This window comes from Mirounga leonina, unplaced genomic scaffold (genome assembly GCF_011800145.1).
Source record: "Mirounga leonina isolate KUSES-001 unplaced genomic scaffold, KU_Mleo_1.0 Mir_115, whole genome shotgun sequence".
NCBI lineage: Eukaryota > Metazoa > Chordata > Mammalia > Carnivora > Phocidae > Mirounga > Mirounga leonina.
The window spans coordinates 61,716,519-61,737,964 of NW_023270268.1; the positions used below are offsets into that span (position 1 = coordinate 61,716,519).

General features: G+C 37.3%; 2 protein-coding genes and 1 non-coding gene across 4 annotated transcripts; 2 read left to right on the top strand and 1 right to left on the bottom strand.

Annotated features, from left to right (window-relative positions):
* Positions 1-256: 256 nt before the first annotated feature.
* Positions 257-1,907, bottom strand: ACTRT3 (actin related protein T3). Its single transcript, XM_034989838.1, has 2 exons — positions 1,708-1,907; positions 257-1,175 (listed from the first exon to the last, which is right to left on the bottom strand). Exons 1-2 carry the CDS (start codon positions 1,905-1,907, stop codon positions 257-259), a joined length of 1,119 nt encoding a protein of 372 aa, XP_034845729.1.
* Positions 1,908-3,681: 1,774 nt separating this feature from the next.
* Positions 3,682-3,754, top strand: TRNAV-AAC. Its single transcript has one exon. It is a non-coding gene; the product is annotated as a tRNA-Val (tRNA).
* Positions 3,755-5,022: 1,268 nt separating this feature from the next.
* MYNN (myoneurin) lies at positions 5,023-21,180 on the top strand. Of its 2 annotated transcripts, XM_034998679.1 has the most exons (9): positions 5,023-5,384; positions 6,241-6,537; positions 10,894-11,687; positions 12,436-12,595; positions 14,599-14,777; positions 15,673-15,756; positions 16,746-16,832; positions 18,511-18,831; positions 20,457-21,180. In XM_034998679.1, exons 2-8 carry the CDS (start codon positions 6,272-6,274, stop codon positions 18,771-18,773), a joined length of 1,833 nt encoding a protein of 610 aa, XP_034854570.1. In that variant the 5' UTR covers positions 5,023-5,384; positions 6,241-6,271; the 3' UTR covers positions 18,774-18,831; positions 20,457-21,180. The 2 variants fall into 2 exon arrangements, with proteins under 2 accessions (XP_034854570.1, XP_034854579.1); XM_034998688.1 differs by lacking the exons at positions 15,673-15,756; positions 20,457-21,180 and having other exon boundaries at positions 5,028-5,384; positions 18,511-20,448.
* Positions 21,181-21,446: the final 266 nt, after the last annotated feature.

The window sequence follows — 21,446 nt, forward strand, 5'->3', positions numbered from 1 at the left end:
TTCATTGGGCACACGTGTTGTACTACAAATTGCTCTTTTTCCAAAGGAAATACAAGATCTCCAAGGTCAAGAATAGTTTCCTCTAGCATTTAATTTGTCTCTACTTAATGGTTTACTTCCACATTATTTTCCCCCATCATAGAAATGCAAGAGACATGGACAATCCAATAATTGAAATACTTCCTGTTCCCCCCAGATACTTATAATATCCAGTTTTCTGTCAAAACCTTTTTTTTTCTAACCATTTTATCTGTATTCAGAAGCATCTTTGGTGTACTATGTTGGGCCCAACTTCTTTAAATTCTGCCTCGGTGATCCACATGTCCTGGAAGGCAGACAGGGATGCAAGAATAGAGCCTCCCATCCACACTGATAGTTTCCTTTCTGGGAGAGCTGTAACCTGCACGGGTGTATTGGCAGGTACCATATTTGCTATATCTTTAACTAGCCGCCTGTCTAAACCAGGGAAAGAGGTTGATCCCCCAGCAAGGATAATATTGGAGAAAAACGAATTCCTCAGATCTGTATCGCATTTCATTATGCTGCTGAAACACAACTTATCAATGCCAGGCGTATCAAGTTTCATAAGATGTGGAGAGAAGAGGGCCTCTGGACAATGAAAGAGCTGGTCATGGAGTTTGATCATCTTTCCATCAGGCAGTTGGTAAACTTTCTCTATAGACTCAGGATTCTTGGCCATTTCCTCTTCATAGTTCATTACCACATAACAAGAGGTTTCCTTAATGTCTGTGACAATCTTTCTGTCTGCAGCACTAAGCAGCATGATGCCATGGTCCTTCAACAGCATCATGAGGTAGTTGGTGAGGTCAAGGCCTGCCATATCTAGCTGCTGGACACCATGAGGCAGACAGTAACCCTCGAAGATGGGCACACACTGGGTAACCCCAGCACCTGAACTCAGCACAAAGCCGGTTGTGAAGCCAGCGGCAAAGAGAGCCAGCACCCCTTGGATGCACATATAGAAGGCAGGAACCTGCAGATGCTCAAAAAACACTTCAGTGATCTGTTGCCGGTTCACCAGTGGGTTCAGTGCTGGCTCGGTAATCAAGACTGGGCCATCACAGGCCTTTAGCTTCAGGTTATGATCATAGATATGCTTCCACATGATCTCCATGTCTCCCCAAGAAGTAACCAGACCACGCTCCACTGGGTAGCTGTAGGAAAAGCAGTAAGATAAATGGCAGCGTTTTGTTTTGTTTTTTTTTTAAACAATGGCAGCTTTTAATTTCTCCAGCATCTATTCTCTTCAAGCTTGGATTAATCCCCATATTTATTACCAGTATCCCTTTGTGGGCAGTGACTGCCAGTCAGAAAATGTAACTGCCAGCAAAAGTTAGCATAGCTACTACCTTCCTCTGCAATTTTTGTTGCTTTCCATTTGTCCCCCCCCCTTTAGAAGACAATCTCTTTTAAAAAATTGGGAAATCTTTACATAATATAGTACAGTTTTAATATCAATTAACTGAAGAAACCCACATGATGAGGGTACTATGAATTAAGTGATATTCTTAATGAACTTGTATTTTATGAACGATAACTTTATTTATACACCCTTGGAGATTTGTGGCCTGCACTAGCAGGCTGAGACCTTCCTGTTCCCCGCTTCCTTATCCTCGCACCCTTGCGCCCCTCATCTGGACTTACCCTGCCCCCCCGTGGGTCCTGCCTGCTGGGAGACGGCCATACCTGATGGACAGTGAGTTTCTCCTTTCCTGCGCCTCGTCGCCCACATACAGTTCCGGCGCGCCCTTGGCCACCCAGTTCTGGCCTTTGGCTCGGCCGATAATGTTCGGGTAGACAAACTGGGGTTCCCGCGAGCCAGCCAGGCCCGCCTTGATCATTCCCGAGCCGTTGTCGATCACCACTGGTAGCTGGTAGTAGCTCATACCGCCGCCGCCGCCGCCGCCGCCTCCCGTCGCCTGGCCACACCGGCCGCCCTGCCTGCGGGCTGTGCCAGGAGCGCGGACAGTGCGGGCCGCGGACTCCGGGCAGCGTTAACAGGCCCACGGCCTGGAACGTCGCGTCACAGAGGCCCTGGCCTAGCCCCACGAGGCCTGCGCCTGCAAGTGAGGGCAGGGGCCAGGGAGAGGCCTGGCCCATTGACTCTCCAAAGTGCTGCCCACCGATTGCATCTCACAGGGGGTGGGTCACTTGCCACCCCCTGGAATCCAGGGATACCAATATCAGGAAAACCCAACTTTCTTCCTTAACGATACAAATCTAACCCTTTACAAGTGGCTTTCTCTAATACCTCGATGAGCCATAAAAACAATTTTCTTTTCCAAAGCCTTTAAATTCTGCTTAATATGTATCTGCCCAGGGGCCTGCGGAAAGCTCTGGAATGTGCCCTTGAAACTAGCAAAAGGTGGAGAGATTTGACAGGGGAAAGTTGTCGGAGAAGAAGCTCGGTTTCAGAAGCTCTTCTGAAACCCTCCTCAACTTCTGAAAAGAAAAAGGAAAGAATGCTAGGATTTAACCTGGGTTTTATACAGATGAACATTGGGGAAGGGAAGGAAAAATGAAATAAGATAAAGACAGAGAGGGAGGTAAACCTTAAGACACTCCTAAATATAGGAAACAAACTGAGGGATGCTAGAAAAGAGAGGGTGGGGGATGGGGTAATTGGGTGATGGGCATTAAGGAGAGCCCTTCATGTAATGAGCACTGGGTGTTAATATGCAACAGATGAATCGCTAAATTCTACCCCTGAAACTAATACTACAATATATGTGAACTAACTTGAATTTAAATAAAATCTTGAAAGAAAAAAAGTGGGTTTTATACACTTTTATTAATGTTTCTATATAATGGGCAAATACTTTGTTGTGTATCTTTCCTTCAGTTTCTAAGCAAAATGTACTCAAAACCAAAAAGGTAGAATCTTGTTTTGTTTTGTTTTGTTTTGTTTTGATTGATTGATTGTTAACAATCTCACCCGGTTATCCCTCATGTGATATGGAAGGTCATTCTCATTTCCTAAAAATATTTTATTTTTAGGCATAAGGATGTGTCTGCCTCTTTGCAAGAAAAGCGATATTCCTTAGGTCATGCGAAGTTCAGGCTTAGAATAATTTACGTACACTGCGTGCCAAAAAGTGCATCTTGATGTCTGATTTTTTTACCCCCTAATTGTACACACCGTGTAGAGAATTTTAAAAGGAGGCAAGTTCGAACCTCTGGTTGGCCTATGGAAGCAGGGGAGGAAATTCAGAAGCTATTTACCTGTCTCTCCACCAGAGGCTGAAAGGTCACGTTACTAAATAACAGCGGTGGCATTTGGTGCTGCAAACAGCGGCAAGACGGGGAACGCCAACGAAGCCCGGCACTTGCCCTGCGCTTCTCAGCAATGCGTGGCGGGGAAAGAACGTCAAATAAAACATTTCTTTCCCACAGAAGAAAGTGTACCCAAAGGAAGTGCAAGGAACCTGTGCCTGGTTTTTGCAGCGGTCCGTAGGAGCCTCTGGGGGGAAAAAGCGCAGGCAAATTGAACTTTCGAAATAGTTTCAGCACTACACAATTAGAAGTATAGTCATTTTTCCTTTTCTGTTTGTTTGTTGTTGTTTTCCTGTTAAAAGCTGCCTTAATATTACTTTAAATGCCCAGGAATTTCACGGTACTACATCCATATCAAGGCTATTCTGAACCACAGACACCAGTTAGGTTTCCGTAGTGTAGTGGTTATCACGTTCGCCTAACACGCGAAAGGTCCCCGGTTCGAAACCGGGCGGAAACAACTGCTGTCCTTTTTCCGTACTGGCTTCCTTCAAACAGGGCCGTGGGATTTTTCACTAATTTATTAGTTTTTTAAAAGACAACCTAAATACAAACTTGTGGAACAGTGGGAATTTGAACTTTCGCGTTGGTTATTTTATTCAGCAAATGTTTTTACTGACAGCTTGCCACGCAGAAATGGTTCAAAAAAACAATTCAACTCCCAACCTACTACTGAAAAAGAATGTAATGTACAACCTAGAAGAGGACCTCAAACACGGTGTTAAAAACTTTTAACCCTGTTGCCTCCTTAGCACTCTTTGTATTACAAGTCATTTAGTTTTCCATTAGTTTTCCCCTTCAGACTGCAAATATCCCTAAACGCCAGGAGACCATATTTTACTCTTATTTTATAAATACTTGGTGTAATGCTTAACACCTGGTAGAGACTCATAAATATTTCTGAATAAACTACTGAATTGGGTTCCGACAAAATATAAAAGTGGAATCAGAAAGATGAAATCAATAACCCGACTCAACTTTTCCCCTTATAAACATAAGGGTAGTGGCTTTATTCACAAATATGATTTTTACGGACCAGAGAAAAGAAGTTAAAGAGCAAACAGAATGTCGTTGGAAAAATCTCAGAAGAAACGAGTAAATTCCAGTTGACTGTCCTTTAAAATAAAGTCACGAGTAAATATCCTAAAGTCCTGACACAACTTTTAACAAGAATAAATGAAGTTTTGGTTTTCTGAGATTTATGATGTCCACAAGTACTAGGGAAAAATTCACTGTAACATATTAACAGGACTTATCTTACTGTTTCTGCGCCTTTTGTATGTTACGCAGATAACTGGCTTCCTTTTCCTTCACTGTACAAAATCTGAATTCGATATAAATCATGATATTAAAATTTTTCTGGTCCCGACGCAGAACCTTTTCCGGTATAAAGCCCACCTTCCTGCAATGTTGCGCGTGCTCAGTGTACCTTACTGCTTTGCTCCGCTTTGCTGCATCGCAGACTTGTAACAGGTAAGGATATCCTGGAAACTAGGCTACAGTCGGCTGATGCAAACAAAACCCAGGAGGGCCCCAGAAGCTTTCGGGCACGTAAACTGAAAAGGGGTGATCTGTCTCAGCCCGAAAATCTCCCATGGCTAGGAGCCTAAGTACACAAGCTGTTTGCACTCGCGGGGTCCCGAGGAAGGGGAGGATGATGGGAGAAGACGAGAAACTACAAGCCCCAGCATGCAGTGCACAATCTGGCTCCTGGAAAGAGGGCCTCCGTGCGGCGCCGCCCGACCGCGGGCCGTAGGAGAGATGCTGACTGTCGGCCGACCACAATGTTCAGAATGAGGAAGACAAGTGGGGCGCTATGAATGAGCCCTCAAGTCCCGTATTCATGACGTTTGCGGTTTCGCGTGGGGGCCCTAGGATGCTGAGGAGTGGAATTTCTGTGGGCGAGTCTTGTCTGTCCTCCCCGGTGCCGGACCTCCACAGTCCCAGAGCCTCCACCGTTTCCATGTGACGCCTGGGCCGGATATGATGTCGCCGTAGAGGAAGAAGGAAGAGGCGGAGCGGGCGCGGTGACGTCCTTCCAAAATGGCAGAGAGAGCGTGAAGAAACTGTTCCCCCTTGGATTGCTCTAGGTGAGTTCTTTTTTCACCCCCCAGCTTGCCAGTCCCGCTCTCTCCAGACGCTGGGCCATTGGAGGATAGGCTTCTTGGAGTTCGAATTCAGGTCGGGGCGAAGGTATTAACGCGGAAAGCCTGGGGAGGCAGCCCCGTGTTGGCCTTGGCCACAGCCTCTGGTATGGGAACTTGAGGTAGTGGGAGCTTGGCGAAGGGCAGCGCGGCAGAAGCCGGGAGACACCGGCTTCGGTTGTCACTCTCCGTTGCGGTCGGGAATGGAGAAGTGGGAAGAAAGGGGGTGTGGCCTCCTCCGGGCGAGTGACGGAACCTTGACAACTCTTGGCCCTGCTCTTTCTCCGCCCCGTGGGCAGCCGCCTCGCGTTTTGAAGCAGCTGTGCACCACGGAAACTTAACAGGTTTCGGTGATTCGAGAACAATTTTAAAGAACTCGTACCGTGTTTTTTTGCCATCTGTTCAAAGGAGGTCATTTCTTAGTGGTTCGTTAAGTTTTTTCCCCAGCATGTGCATGCGTACTGAGCTTGAAAGTCTGAAGGTTCAGCTGCTGCAAAAACGTGAAATTTTGCGGTGTTTTTTTTTTCAGCTTGTGCAAGTGTTTTCATTCATCGCCATTTATTTGTGTGTCCAAAGGATTGTGTTAATTGTCCAAGATGTAACAAAGATACACAGGAACTTACTTTCAGCATTTGTAACTATTCTGTTTGATAAGAATTTTCGGGGCGGGGGAATAAATGAGGACTGACTTTGTTTTTGTCCATGTTCTGTCCCATGTCCCTTCTCCCCTTACCAATTGCTTGGGTGAAACGTTTGATGAAAACTTAGGGTTACTGACTTACTATTTCTTTTTGTCTTTTAGAACAAGGGTAAAATTCCATTCTGATATCAAAATGCAGTATTCGCACCACTGTGAGCACCTTTTAGAGAGACTGAACAAACAACGGGAAGCAGGTTTTCTTTGTGACTGCACCGTAGTGATTGGGGAATTCCAGTTTAAAGCTCATAGGAATGTGCTTGCCTCATTTAGTGAGTATTTTGGTGCGATCTACAGAAGCACTTCTGAGAACAATGTCTTCCTTGATCAGAGTCAGGTGAAGGCTGATGGATTTCAGAAACTGTTGGAGTTTATATACACAGGAACTTTAAATCTTGACAGGTAAGGTACACATTTTATTTTCACTACAAAAGCTGGTCAGCAGTCTGTAGAGCTAAAATATATTTGTATTTTTTCCCCTTAACTTGGAGTCTTCATATAGTCATGTGCATAATGCTACTGTTGTTTTTAATAAAGAAGTCCGTATTACTGATTGGGAATGAACAGACTACATTTCTTAAGCACAAAAAGCACAGGTGTTAATAAGATTAAAGCCTTTTTTCTGACACATTTGATTTATCTACTTAAAGCTTATGATTTCAGTTATGAAAACTTAGGGAACACACACAATGAATTCTAAATGAATTCCAGTTTCTTTGGTCTTTATGTACCTCTTTTCTTCTCTCTTCCTTACTCTGTCCCTTACTTCTTAAGGTGCTTGAGGTAAGGGAGTGTAGATGAAGAAAGAAGGATGCTTCTCTGTGTTCGTTTAATAGTACTCCCATTTCTAACCATAGATAGCAATGTGCAGGACCTCTTCCTGATCTTGTTTCAGGACAATAATTTACTTGGAGTGTAAATGGCAGGTGACTCCTGTCATCTCTGTAAAGCTATCAGTACTAATGCTTAAATTAGATCCAAGGTGCTAGAAGGCTTTTCTGAAATGCTTAATGCTCTCACTGCACTACAAGAAGTAGGTTCTGAGGAATTTGATAATGCAGGCACTGTGTCTCCCCCATGCATAGTGAACTATATAATTGGTTTAATACTAATGCATTTATCAGTTGTGGAGAGAAAGGTGGAGGTGAAAGAGAAACCAATCAGATTACTCCTGTTTTCTTTCCTCCATCTCTTAATGATGAAAGTGTGAACATGACTAGATCATAATCTGACCTAAAAAGATTATGGGCTTTAGGGTTAGATCCAGCCTGTCAGTCGCTGTGTCTCTGAGCAAGATGCGACCTCTGAGGGCCTCAGTTTCCCCATCTGTAAAAATGTGATGGTAATAACTACCTTGGTGTTACTGTGAAGATCAAGGATCTACTCAAAGGCCCTTCTCCCGATGAACATTAGTTTCATTTATTTTCTCATTTCTACTCTCCTCTCTCCCTTTAACTCCACAATTTTTGGAGAAAAATTAGGAAAGAAACCAAAAGGAAACACCTGAAATTCTGCCACCCACTGATAATCATTGTTAACATTTTGATAAATATTCTTTCATTCTTTTCCGGATGATCTTTATATATATGCATATACACATTAAGCAGAATCCTTCTCTCTGTTTTACACTGCAGCTTATTGTGGAACTATACTTCTTTAAAAAGCTAGAATCAGGATGTTCCTTTTGAAAAGGAAACATTCATACTATTTGGAATTATTTTTAAATTTTGGTGTAATGATATCTTTGAGTCAGTTCTGTATGAATTGATTAAAGGAACAGACCTTTGTCATAGATTAACCTACATGACGAATTATTTAAATTTACTGAGTAGTTGACTCTACAGGTGCCTCTTATCTATATTTAGAATATGTACTATAAAATAACCACAGAACTAGTGAATTTTGGTTGATCTTCAATTTAGTGGTTTCCCTTTCTCAATTAACTTTTCCAGAACAATCTTGAATTGATTTGAACACACTGAAGAGCAGCTTAACTTTGAGCCTTCATGCAAAGAACCAGTGTGAAAAAGAGCCAGATTTTTGCTCAATCTTTTTTGGTACATATCTTCTTTCCTGAGAACTAGTTGTTTGAGCCCAGCCACAAATGTGAGACGGCTTACCTCAAAAGTAGAAAGTCTGTACAACTTAGTGATTAAATTTAGTGAAAGAAAACAAAATAATAAAGAATTAAGTGGACTCATGAGCCAGATTTCCTTGGTCAAATCTTAGTTCTAACACACTGTGATCTTGTACAAGTTACTTTCTTTGGACCTCCGAGCCTTCATTTGAATGTAAAATGGGATTATTACAGATTGCATAGATATGTCCTAAGGATTAAATGGACTATTCATGTAAAGCGTTTAGCCATATACCTGGCAATATGTAATTAAATGACTTTCAGTGACTGTTCAAAAGATGAAAGCAAGTTTGCAAGCAGTGTAACTTCATGCTTGTAAACAAAAGCAGTTATTGATGTAAACAAATGCTGATTGATTCCCTTAACTGTAACTGAGATTATAGGCTGTGAAATAGATGAATAATTTGTACGAAATACTGTATCAGTTCTAAACAATGTGCCACTCAGTGCTAGTTTGTATTGGTCTTAAAGGCTACCAGACCTTGTTACGTGTTTGGTGGTTCATTTTTATGGAGCACTAAGCACAATTATAATTGGAGGCCTAAGTATAATAAGTGATAAATTTGGTTTCATTCTAGTGGTATCTCTCATTTATTGTAATTTAATAACAGACTATGTAACAAAATTAATAAAAATGCTTAAGGAAAAACATATTTTTAGAAAGTGATAATGCTACTGTATATATGGCAAAAAACATTTTGTATAAAAGATGAACAAGATTGTGTTTATATTTGGGGCATTTGTGCTACATCTTTGCAAATAGAGAATTAACTTCATTACAAAGATCATTCGTTATATATTCCAAAATTATAACCAAGGGACATAAGAAAAGAAATCTTTAAGTAATATTTTCTTATCTAGGGGAAAGACTCCATTTGCAAATAGATTATACTCCAAAAGTTTATTTATAGTATATTTAGGAACTTTAGGTATATTTTCCCAGAAAACAAAATGTTCCCTAAACTTGTGATTAGGTTTCCAAACTGGCCTATAAACTTACTTAATCATTAATGAGCTGAAAAATGATTATGTATATGATGAAAGGCAATTTTTTAAAAGCCAGTGTAATGTTAAATTAAAAAAGAAGAAACAAGTGGCACTTGGAATAAAGACGTTTTCATTAGATGATGAGAAAATGGATAGAGATCTGTAGATACTGTACTATACTTTCAAAGACCCGAGTGGTTCATGACACTAGTTAATTTTTAATTTCATTTCAAATTTTACTCCTTTTTAAAGAAAAAAAAAGATGTATTAATAGCATTATATTTATATTATCAGCTATGACTAAAACCCTTTTCTGGCTTATATGTATAATGAAGAGGGAAAAGGGAAAATATATTTTTTTTCTGAAGAGTTAAATATCATTCGGGGAAAATGGCAAGTAGTAAGGTTACTTGAAGGGTGTGTTTGTGTGTGTGTATGTATATCTGTCCTCCGATAATTAAAAGAATCATATTTTTTAATTAATACCGACTCAACTCTCAGATTTTTTTAAATAAAGATTTTGTTTATTTATTTGAGAGACAGAGGGAGAGCACACAGAGGAAGAGAGAGAAACAGGCTCCCTGCTGAGCAGGGAGCCAGATGTGGTGGTCACTCCCAGGGCCCCAGAATCATGACCTGAGCTGAAGGCAGATGCTTAACCAACTGAGCCACCCAGGTGCCCCTCAGCTCTCAGATTTTATAGCTAAGAAAGTCGAAGTGCCTAAAGGTGCTGACTTACCCTGATTAATTGACATTGTAATGCTAGAGTAATCAAACAATTTTTCACTACATTATAAGCTTCTGAAGGGCAGGGACTATTTGATATTTCTTAATATCCCTCCTAGTGTACCACACATGGTAGATGCTCAGTAAATACTGACTGGAATGTTGAACAGGATGAACTTAAGTCTTTTTATATAATTCTAATGATGACAGACTCTCCAACTAACATGAGTTGAGTAACACACACACACACACGCACACACGGGAGGGTTGTTAGACCTTAGTGCATTCTAAATCCTTGTTCCTTCCAAGTGTAATCAATAAACCGGCCGCATTGGCATCACCAGCAAGTGTGTTGGAAATGCAGACACTTAGGTCCCATCACAGACCTCCCCACAGAATCTGAATCTACATTTAACAAAATACCTGGGTGACTTAGATGCATGGGAAAGTTTGAGAAGCACAGTTAAAGTCCCTCATAGGGGAGCAGAGAAAGATAATAGGAAATAATTTTTTAGACTCGCTGTTGCCAGTCCAGAAAAGGTGGTTATATCTGAACAGGGCTCAGGATAATGGGAGGAGGCAGTAAGTTGCCAACAGCTACTTTTGTGTTGCAAGTATTTTTTAAAACACACAGTAATTTTAACATTTTCTTTTTCCATAGTGGTACATAATGTAATTTGTAACCATTTTTTTTTCATCTTTTCAAGTTCTGCAAAACTGGAGATTTTTGCCTACACGTTATTCTGAATGAGTGAATGAGTTTTCGTAAATTTGTTCTTCTAGTTATGCCTTTTTCATCATTCTGCTTCATTAGGTTTTTAAAAGACATTGAAATATATGTGCAGCTCTGTTTCACAAATAGTTTTTCTTTGTTCAGAATATTGTCATTTAGCCTTGTTTCCTTACAGTTGGAATGTTAAAGAAATTCATCAGGCTGCTGACTATCTCAAAGTGGAAGAGGTGGTCACTAAATGTAAAATAAAGATGGAAGATTTTGCTTTTATTGCTAATCCCTCTTCTACAGAGATATCTAGTATTACTGGGAACATTGAATTGAATCAACAGACTTGTCTCCTTACTCTACGAGATTATAACAGTCGGGAAAAATCAGAAGTGTCTACAGATTTAGTTCAGGCAAATCCTAAACAAGGGGCTTTAGCAAAGAAGTCATCTCAAACTAAAAAGAAGAAGAAGGCCTTCAACTCCCAGAAAACAGGACAGAATAAAACAGTGCAATATCCCAGTGACATTTTAGAGAATGCATCTGTTGAATTATTTTTAGATGCAAATAAATTATCCACACCTGTAATAGAACAAGTTGCACAAAGAAATGATAATTCAGAACTCGAATTGACGTCAGTTGTGGAAAATACTTTTCCAGCACAAGATATTGTGCAAACTGTTACAGTGAAACGGAAACGTGGAAAATCACAACCAAACTGTGCTCTGAAAGAACACTCTATGTCTAATATAGCCAGTGTCAAGAATTCTTATGAGCTGGAGAGCTCTGGGGAAGAGCTGGATCAGAGGTATTCCAAGGCCAAGCCAATGTGTAACACATGTGGGAAAGTGTTTTCAGAAGCCAGCAGCTTGAGAAGGCATATGAGAATACATAAAGGAGTTAAACCTTATGTCTGCCACTTGTGTGGAAAGGCATTTACCCAGTGTAACCAGCTGAAAACGCATGTAAGAACTCATACAGGTAAGACTGGTTTGTGGGAGATATAATTGCTTTTGTACTGTGACTGAAATAATATTTTCGTATAGAACATATTAATATGCAGTGTTGACTATTTGTGACCAACATTTGGTATATACTTGCATTCACAAAGTATTTAGCATATTAGATTGTTGAAAATTTCTTTTTAATTGTGACCAAGTATTTAATGGTGGTTTTATTGCTGCTGGTAACTCTGAAGTCCTAATGTATGAGGTCTTTGTACCATTTTCCCTCAGTTAAAATAAACACAAACTTGCTTCTAGCTTGCTAAGTATTTAACAGAGACAAAGATTAAGAGAACTGATAAAGAGACAAAGTAATTACAACTCAGGACAGTTCTCAGACTTTGCCAACACATCTTACCTTCTGCTTCCTAGACTTTGTCAACTTCTGAACATGTTTCTTAGAATTACACACACATCCATTCCTCAGCCTCTACGTTTACCTGTTGGTACACTTAGATTTGTACATTTTAAGATGCAGTGTGTATTTCTCTCATTGATCACCTTTCACTATTATGAATTGAGAAACACTGATTTCTTTTAATTCTACCAATGTTTTCAATAGACAATCCAGAAAAAATCCTATTTGTTTTTTACTTCTAGCAGTTAACGTTTTCTGAATACTGAAAATAGTACTGTTATGAACTCTTTTGAAAGCTTATGTGGCTCAAGCAACTAAAACAGAGTATCTCCTTTTAAATATAAATTTTATTTGCTTGTTCTTTTAGGTGAGAAGCCATACAAATGTGAATTGTGTGATAAAGGATTTGCTCAGAAATGCCAGCTGGTCTTCCATAGTCGTATGCATCATGGTGAGGAAAAACCCTATAAATGTGATGTATGCAATTTACAATTTGCAACTTCTAGCAATCTCAAGATTCATGCAAGGTAAAAAACAAAAAAATAAGTTGTTTGATCTTTGAGTTTGTCATTCACCATAGTCTTTTGAATAGACTACTGTATTAGCACTCAGGACACTAGAGTTCTAATTGTGGCTCCACCATTAAATTTTCTTAATGTAGTCAAGAAACCAGAAGGAAGCCAAGGTGACTGGAGAGGAATAAATAAGGGCGAGACATAAGGTCAGAATGGTGATAGAGCATCTAGATGGTATAAGGTTTTATAAGCCATTATAAAGCTTTTACTCTTGAGATTGAGAAGTAGGTGATGTATTTTGCTTGCATTTTAAGGGGATGACTCTGGCTGCAATATTAGAAAAAGAATGTAAGATTGCAAGAATGGAAGCAAAGTTACCAGTGAGGAAGCTATAGATAAAACTCAAGTGAGAGTGATAGTGATTCAGGCCAAAGTGGTAACAGTGGAAGAGATAAGTAGTCAGATTCTGGACATATTTTTAAAGATAGCACAACAGAGTTTGCTGCAGATTGGATGTGGGGTATGAAAGAAGGAAAGAAGAGTGGTATCCAAAGATGATTCTGAGGTTTATAGCCCTGAGCACCTGAAAAAATGGAATTACTGTTAATGGAAATGGAGAAGATTTGTGGATAGAGCAGTTAAAGAGGGAGTAGAGATCTGAACATGTTAAATTTGAGGTGACTATTAGACATCTGAGTGGATATGTACATTGGTTATGTAAGTCTGTAGTTCAGGGGACTGGTTTGAGCTGAAGATAAAAATTTGGGAGTCTTGGGCGCCTGGGTGGCTCAGTTGGTTAAGCGACTGCCTTCAGCTCAGGTCATGATCCTGGAGTCCCTGGATCGAGTCCCGCATCGGGCTCCCTGCTCTGCAGGGAATCTGCTTCTCCCTCTGACCCTGCTCTCTCTCATTCTCTCTCTCAAATAAATAAATAAAATCTTAAAAAAAAAAAAATTGGGGAGTCTTTAGCATATAAGACTATATGTTAAGACTGTAACAGTGAATGAGGTCACCAGGAAAATGAATGTGGATAGAAAAGAGATCAAAGGACTGAGTCAGGAGGCCCTTAGAGGTAACAAGGAAGGAGCATCTAGTCTAGGAGGAAAACCAAGAGTAGACTGCCCTGGAATCCACGTGAAGGAAATTATTCCAGAAGGGAGCAATCAGCTATGTCAAATTCTAATGATAGGGAGGTGAAGACTGAGAAATGACTATTGAATTTAGCAGAGTAAGAGGTCAGCAGTGCTCTTGACAAAAGCAATGTTAGGAGAGGCTAGTAGAGAAGAGATTAGTAGAGAAGAAATGAAAGTAGAACAGTTGGAGACTCAAATTTTTGATAAAGGGGAGCAGAGAAGTGGAGGAGCAAGAGAGATCAGGGGTCTTTTTTTTAAAGATTGAAGACATCAGTATATTTGTATGCTGCGATACAATGGGATGGGAAAAGTGAATGGTGGAGGAAATTGCAGGAGTAAAATCATTGAGTAGACATGGGGGATAGGATAGTATCTTCATTATGCAAATGGGAGTAGCTGGATTCAGATGAACTGTCACCCTCATGTTAGAGTTAACAGAAGAACAGCAAATACATAGATGCAGATGCCTATAGGTAGAGAATTGGGATGGTGGAAATTTTCTTCTGATTGCTTAAATTTTTCTCAGTAAAAGAGGAAGCAAGGACATCAGCTAAGGGTGAGGTTGGGTGAGGAGGTGCTGAAGGTTTAAGGAAAGAGTTTTGAAGAGTGAGTGAATGGACAAGTGAAAATAATTGGGGTATTAGGGGCACACTTGACAACCATATGAATATGATGGCACAATTTTTTTTTAACTGATCTTAGAACAGATGTTTTGATAACCAGAACATGTACATTGAAACTGTTGATTTTAAATACATATTTTTGGTCTGTTAAGATGAAAGAAAATACTGCATGAAAATTATATGAAAAATGCTTATTATATAGATGGGACCCAAATTGTTTTACTTACCAGCATATAACTTTATATTTATTTATGAATAGGAAGCATAGTGGAGAGAAGCCATATGTCTGTGATAGGTGTGGACAGAGATTTGCTCAAGCCAGCACTTTGACCTATCATGTTCGTAGGCATACTGGAGAAAAGCCTTACGTGTGTGATACTTGTGGGAAGGCATTTGCTGTCTCTAGTTCTCTTATCACTCATTCTCGAAAACATACAGGTAAGAATTTGACAGAGATGTTTAAAATAAGGAAAAGTTGTAAATAAAAGAAAGAAAAAGGGAAATTGAGCCCTTAAAGAAAATAGATTATAGACTCTGTGTTGTATATCTGTTGTGTTTGTGCTTGTTCAGTTTGTGATTTTCACATAAATATTAGCTGTAAAAGCAGATAGATTTTCTAGAGTACTAACGGTGGTTGGAATTTTTTATTATGTAACTTATGTACATTAACATCAGAGAGTTTTGACAATATATAAACTTGAGTTGAGACATATTTTATGACCTTAGAAAAACTCCTTAGCCTCTTGTTTTACTTTCCTTGGATGAAACTGTAGAGTGAAATTATGGGGTGGGGGTGGGCTTAGGTAGAACATTGATTTTTATGACTTCTTAGGACTTTTCCTACGCAGACATTCTAAGATTTGCAAATTAAACAGATACTTCAAATGCAGAGTATCAGTTTTGAAGCAAATTATACTCAAAGATTTTCAGTTTTGATAGGGTACCTACCTTTTAAAACAGATCTTTCCTAAATAATCTTATTCCTCTTAATAATATAGTAGATAGCAAGAATTAAAGTAATGGATTGATGAATTTTTAATCACATGTTTGTAATCATATAAAAATTGAACTTCTTGCCCAACTCTAGTCTACTGGAAGGATATTTGCAGAAATAAAGTTTTATTATATGAAAAGCATCAGGTCTCATGAACAGTGTAAAATAATTACTAATATTCATCTAAGTAGGATCACACTGAAGATACCTCTAAAGTACAATATATAAGGAGGTTTTAATTTAAATAATATTTTAGAACAGGTTACTTTAGATTATTGTAATTGATAAATATTATATTGGTATAGTACACCACTTCGCTATCTTTTATTTTCCATCTAGGTGAAAAACCATACATATGTGGTATTTGTGGGAAAAGTTTTATTTCCTCAGGAGAGCTCAACAAACACTTTCGATCCCATACAGGTCTGTGTTTAGGGAGAACGTATTATTTTTGGTTCTCTCTAATTTCTTTTTATGTAAACCTTGACTTTTAAACCATTATGGACTCTATGGTATCTAGTCGTACTCTACCTATAGCAATATTTTCATGTATAAATATCAATTTTTTACTTTTTTTTTTTTTTTTTAGTTATTTGGAGTAGTAGTAATTAAGTTTGGTCTAGAATTGTATAGATTTTCTAATATGCCAGATAATAATAGTTTTTAGATGGTTTGGATTAAATTGCAGAGGTGTACCAAGAAATGAAAAGGAATAGGTGGATAATATATTTTCTTATCAAATAGTGTTCAGTAAGCAAGTTTTCAGAATGAATTTTAGTATTGACATGTTTCTTGTAATAGTATTATGTAGTATGAAGAAAAACGGAACGAATAAAGGAAAATGCCACCTCGAAAATGTACTGTTGTGACTTTTTCATTTTTAAAATTATTCCTCATAATTCCTATCTAGAATAGTGTGAGCACCTAGTAGACATTTAATAAACGTCTATATTCTCATGCTCCTCTGTTTATAAAGTATTGAACAGTTCTTATTTCAAAGGAATTATAATTCTGTAGCATTTTATTCTGTCACTATTTTTAAAGGCTTTTCTAATTTGTAAGCTGCCAGAAAGCAGAAACCATAATTACACATTTTTTTCCCTTAGCTATTCCTCTTAGGGTCTGGCAGATAACTGGCACTAATGAAATGTTTAATAGAAGTAAAAGAGTAAGTTAAGTTTCTGTTATGAAAATGCTCCATTTTCCCAGAAATGGGGATGCCTTGTATAAAGTAAAGGAGTGCCTAATATGTATAGAAGTTTTCATTTCACTGTATTATAACCAAGTGATTAAAAAGGTCATTTGAAACTAAATTTAAACAGTATAGTAATGTTTGCACTGTGTTCATAGACATTGATATTTTTGTCTTAGCAGCTTCTAAAATAGTTTAAACTTTTTAACTTGCTTTTCAGGAGAAAGGCCATTTATCTGCGAATTATGTGGAAATTCTTACACAGATATTAAAAATTTAAAGAAGCACAAAACAAAAGTCCATTCCGGTAAATGTTTGTGTTTTATAAAAATTTGGTGCTCTCATATTGGTGCTATTCCTAACATGTTGAGATGCACATTATAACAGTTTAAATTAGATATATATTTTTGAAAACTAGATATACACATATTAGGTATGTAGCTTTATAATTTGTAGATAAGTTCAGTAAGAATTTCTTTCCTTCCATATTGACCTTCTAATAAACAGTACTTGAAATATTTCCTCTTTTAAAAACCTGATTTATGAAGTTTCAAGAATGAAAGAATATGAAAAAAAAATATGTATCACTATTCTCCATATTAGAGTCTGGGGATTACTATAGTTATGTGAAGAAAAGGGCATTATGAACCCTAATCCAGAAACATATAAGAGGGAATATAATAGAAACATATAAATAGGGAAATAGGTAGCCCCAAATTGTTACATAGAAATGGAAAGCGAGACTACAAAATTTTGAATCTGTTGCTTAAAATGAATCCTTGAAAAAGTTTCGCTGTGTTTGTCATGATTAGAAACAAAATACTAGGCTTCTTCAGTGTGTAGAGATGTTAACAAGTCTGATAGTGAACTGAAACATAATAAGGATTAAGTCAGTAACTTCTGAAAACTGCAGTGTCATTAATTCAACAAACATTAAATGCCTCTGTCTCCAAAGTACACATAACTGCAAGATATATGAAGTTGAACAAGGCACATTCTTAGTCCTCAAAGAATTTACAATTTAGTGTGGGAGACCAGAAAGCTAAATAACTGATTACAAGATAAAATGTAGGGTATAATAGAGACACAAAAGTGCTAAAGAAGAGATAAAGTCCTTCTGAAGTAAGTCCTAGAAAGGCTTAATTCTAGGAAACTTGAAGGAGAGTTCAAAAGATGGAGATAGGAAAAGGAGCAGTTGTCCCAGGCAGAGAGAACATTGTAAAGGGAGTCTTTGGGACAAGGAAGTACAGGTTATATTCTTGGCTGGTTGAACTGAGAGTAGTTTGGCAAGAACAGAGAGAATTATAATTTTATGAAAGCTAATAGGCAGTTTTGTCTAATGAAGACAGGGAGATTGAAATCATGTAAATCCTTTGAGTGACAGGAGCATGGTAAACTCATGGGAAATTTGAAGGCAAAAGTGTATGATAGTGTGATAATCACTCCCTAAGGAGAGCAGAATTTCTCACTTCTGAAAATATACAAAAGTGCCATACCTCTGAACTTGAACTCAGAGAATAGTATGACTTACTCACTAATATGTTCAGTGAACAAATTTATTATGTGTATAGCACTGTTAAGTACTTTGAAGGAGTTAGAAAAACATAACTTGATATTTGCCCTTAAGGAATTTAGCCTGGTTGAGAATTCAGAGCATACTGAAGTAGAATGTTCAGTAGCAATAAGAGCGATAGATGTTACTAGGTGATACATGAGAAATTGACAAGCGAGTGATAAAATAGATAACAGCTCACCCTAGTCTAGAACAGTTAAGTCCATTTTAAGTTCAAGTTGGTGCTTGAACCTAGGCTTGAGGCCCAAATTGGATTTGCATAGATAATGAGGGTAAATCAGCATAAGAGAAACAGCGTGAGTAAAAAGTGTGGAGGTTGGAATGCAAGTTCTGGGAATGGTAAGCAGATTTAGTCTAAGGGTTTTTGTTTTGTTTTGAGAGATAGCATAAATTTGTTTCCCTTCTATTTCAGGTGCAGATAAAATTCTAGATTCTAGTATAGAGGAGCATCCCTTGAGTGAACAAGATTCCATACAAAAAAGTCCGTTATCAGAAACATTGGATGTGAAACCTTCTGATATGACTTTACCGCTCTCTCTTCCACTTGGAACTGAGGACCACCACATCCTTCTGCCTGTCACAGATAATCAGTCTCCTACATCAGATACATTGTTGAGATCAACTGTGAATGGGTATTCAGAACCACAGTTGATTTTTTTACAGCAATTATACTGACTTTGTGAGGAATATGGAATTTCTAAGACGTCTCTGGTAGTAAACATAAACATCTCTGGTAAGATGCATATATTCATATTAAATTACCATTCGAGTTGTAAGCATTATTTTTTTCATTCACTGAAGTAAACACCTGATGCTGCATCATAACTGCAATGCTTGTTATGTCTAGATTATAAACACAACGTGTAAGAAGTGAATTATACAGTAGTAGCACTATTTTGGATGGATAAGTTATATTTTCTTTTAGAGCTGCCTTACTTCATTTTTATTTTGCATTTTAAATTGCCTGTCATTTATTGAAGTGGAATCTTTCCGTTTATATGAGTCAGTTTTGACCTGTGGGATTTTTTAGTTTTTTCCCCTCAAAATTTAAGCAAAATCCATGATAGTATCAGGCCAAGAGTGTTGCTGTTACTAAGCCCCATAGATCAATATATAAACTATGGCGGAGAAGTAAATTTTCATATTTCTACTTAAGAGAATTTAGGTACTGAATAAGAATTGTGCTATTTAGTATATTCCATTGGAGGTAACTTTTCTAATGAATTTAAAAAGTGTTTTTCTTAAAAGCTAGAAAACTGTATGTACAATTTTGTTCTTTTAGAATTCAGTATTCTGGAGAAAAGCAAGGGTCAGTACTTTCGACTTAACTGAGTTATCTGAGACTACATTTGCAAAACGAGTTTTAAATAAATCATTTGATGTTTTTAACTTGTTAAAAGACAGTTTCAAAATTGATTCAGGTTATGTTTTAATAGGTTTCTACATTACTGGTGATGCGGAAAATATACTGAGTTTTGAAAATTTTTGATAAGCCTCTCTTATACCTGCTACTCTCTTTTTAAAATACTAAGTTCTAAAAAGAATTTTTTAAATATAAACTTAATGCATACTCTAAATCACTTGGCCTCTGAATTGACACATTGTAATTACATAAAGAGTTAAGAAACTAGCTTCAATTATAAGTGAACATTTGAGTTATCATAAAACCAGTTTATTAACTATTTTATGTTTAAGTTTTCTATAAGTTTTGAGTTTTAAAATTTTATAAATTAAACCACAACATTTGGCTGTTGTCATAGTTTCACAGTAGTCTGTTTCCTTCCTGCTGAATGTAGAAAATTGAGTATCCTTCTGATACTTACTACCAGTCTTCCCCATCCCACTTTTCCCACATAATTGATTTATTTTGCTGCCTAATCTTTGGACATTAAATTATCAGTTCCACAGAGTCCATTTCCTATACTGCTGATCAAACACCATGGTGACATTTCTTATTTCTGCCGTGCATTAGCTTTGCCTTATTTGTTTTCTGGCTTTAAACTACACCTATAATGAAGTTAATGTCAGGGTTTTTTTGGTATTGATTTCTTTAATTGTATTTTCTCTGGTGTCCTAGTCAGAGGAACCAACTAAAAGAGGATGTAGTAAAACTTAATTCTTGTAGAGATTGTCACTATTTCCCAACACACTCAGCATTTTCAGAATGGATTGCCACCAATGGGACTGACTTAACTCAATAGATTTTGAACTGTTGCCTTTGTATAATAGACATCAAGCTTAGTATTTAATTATTTATCTAAGAAATCTAATTATGCATGTGTATTAATATACTGGCTTAAATACAATTTACAAAGTTATAAAATGTTCAACTAATCTATTCTGGCTTAAATTCAATAGGAATTTATTGGAATGTGAAGAAATTAAAGAAAATTAAAAGACTCAGCCTCTTTAAGAAGTCTGCTGAAATGGAGAGGTTATATTTAATTCACATCTTCATTAATCCAAGCATCTAATGAATAAAATTTCAAAAACTGCTACAGTGATGTCAAAATTTTATGAGAGCAGTAGTTAACCAAATTTCCACTAATGTGATGGTAATTAGCATTTTGCATAGATTAGTCTTCAGATTTATTATTTTTAATATTATTGGATTGGAATGACTAAGGTTGATTTATTGTGCTTTTTCTTCATCACATTATGTTTCATAGCTAAAATAATTTTATTTTAAATTGACATGGCTTGATGCTCTTCCGGAGTGACATGTAAGAAGTCTTGAAGGCTGAGGTTCCTGTCTTGTCGCTCTCATAATACTATACTCTTCTTTATCATAATGTGGATATATTTCAGATGTATCTGGTATCATCCTAACACTCGTAATTATCATTTTTATTAAGCCTATTTTTAAATATATTTGTTACAATGCAGTTTGTGGAAAACTCTATTCTTAATTAAATATGACTACATTTTTGAAAGTCTGTTTAGGATGTTGAAGATCTTACTGAGAGATTATTTTCTAAAATAATTTTGTATGTATTAGATTATTCCTACTGTATTGTTAGATTGTAGACTTTTTAAAAAGAAACCATAGATTATATATAAATGATTTTTTGCTGTTTTTAAATGGTACTTGTTTTATGTTTAATTTCATAGGATGATTTTGATAGACAAATTTTAGAAAAAATTTTTTTAAAGAAAAGGTTCTATCAGTTCTCTTGTAAAAGTAGTTTATCACTTCTGTATGTTTCAATTCTGCAGAAATTGTACAAACAAGAGTAGTTGAAATGTACATGTATAAAGACAATATACATGTTCTTGTTTTTTAAAATATCCTAGAATAATAGTTCTAACATTTGATGCATATCAGAAACATTTTAAAAATAACACTAT

Bases quoted from the DNA above. Each gene is read 5' to 3' on its own strand.
- ACTRT3 (XM_034989838.1), bottom strand. From the start codon at position 1,907: ATGAGCTACTACCAGCTACCAGTGGTGATCGACAACGGCTCGGGAATG. The intron at 1,176-1,707 runs GTATGGCCGTCT...CTTTTCCTACAG, and splicing joins AGAAACTCACTGTCCATCAG to CTACCCAGTGGAGCGTGGTC.
- MYNN (XM_034998679.1), top strand. From the start codon at position 6,272: ATGCAGTATTCGCACCACTGTGAGCACCTTTTAGAGAGACTGAACAAA. The intron at 11,688-12,435 runs GTAAGACTGGTT...TTGTTCTTTTAG, and splicing joins GCATGTAAGAACTCATACAG to GTGAGAAGCCATACAAATGT. The intron at 14,778-15,672 runs GTAAGAATTTGA...TTTTCCATCTAG, and splicing joins TCATTCTCGAAAACATACAG to GTGAAAAACCATACATATGT.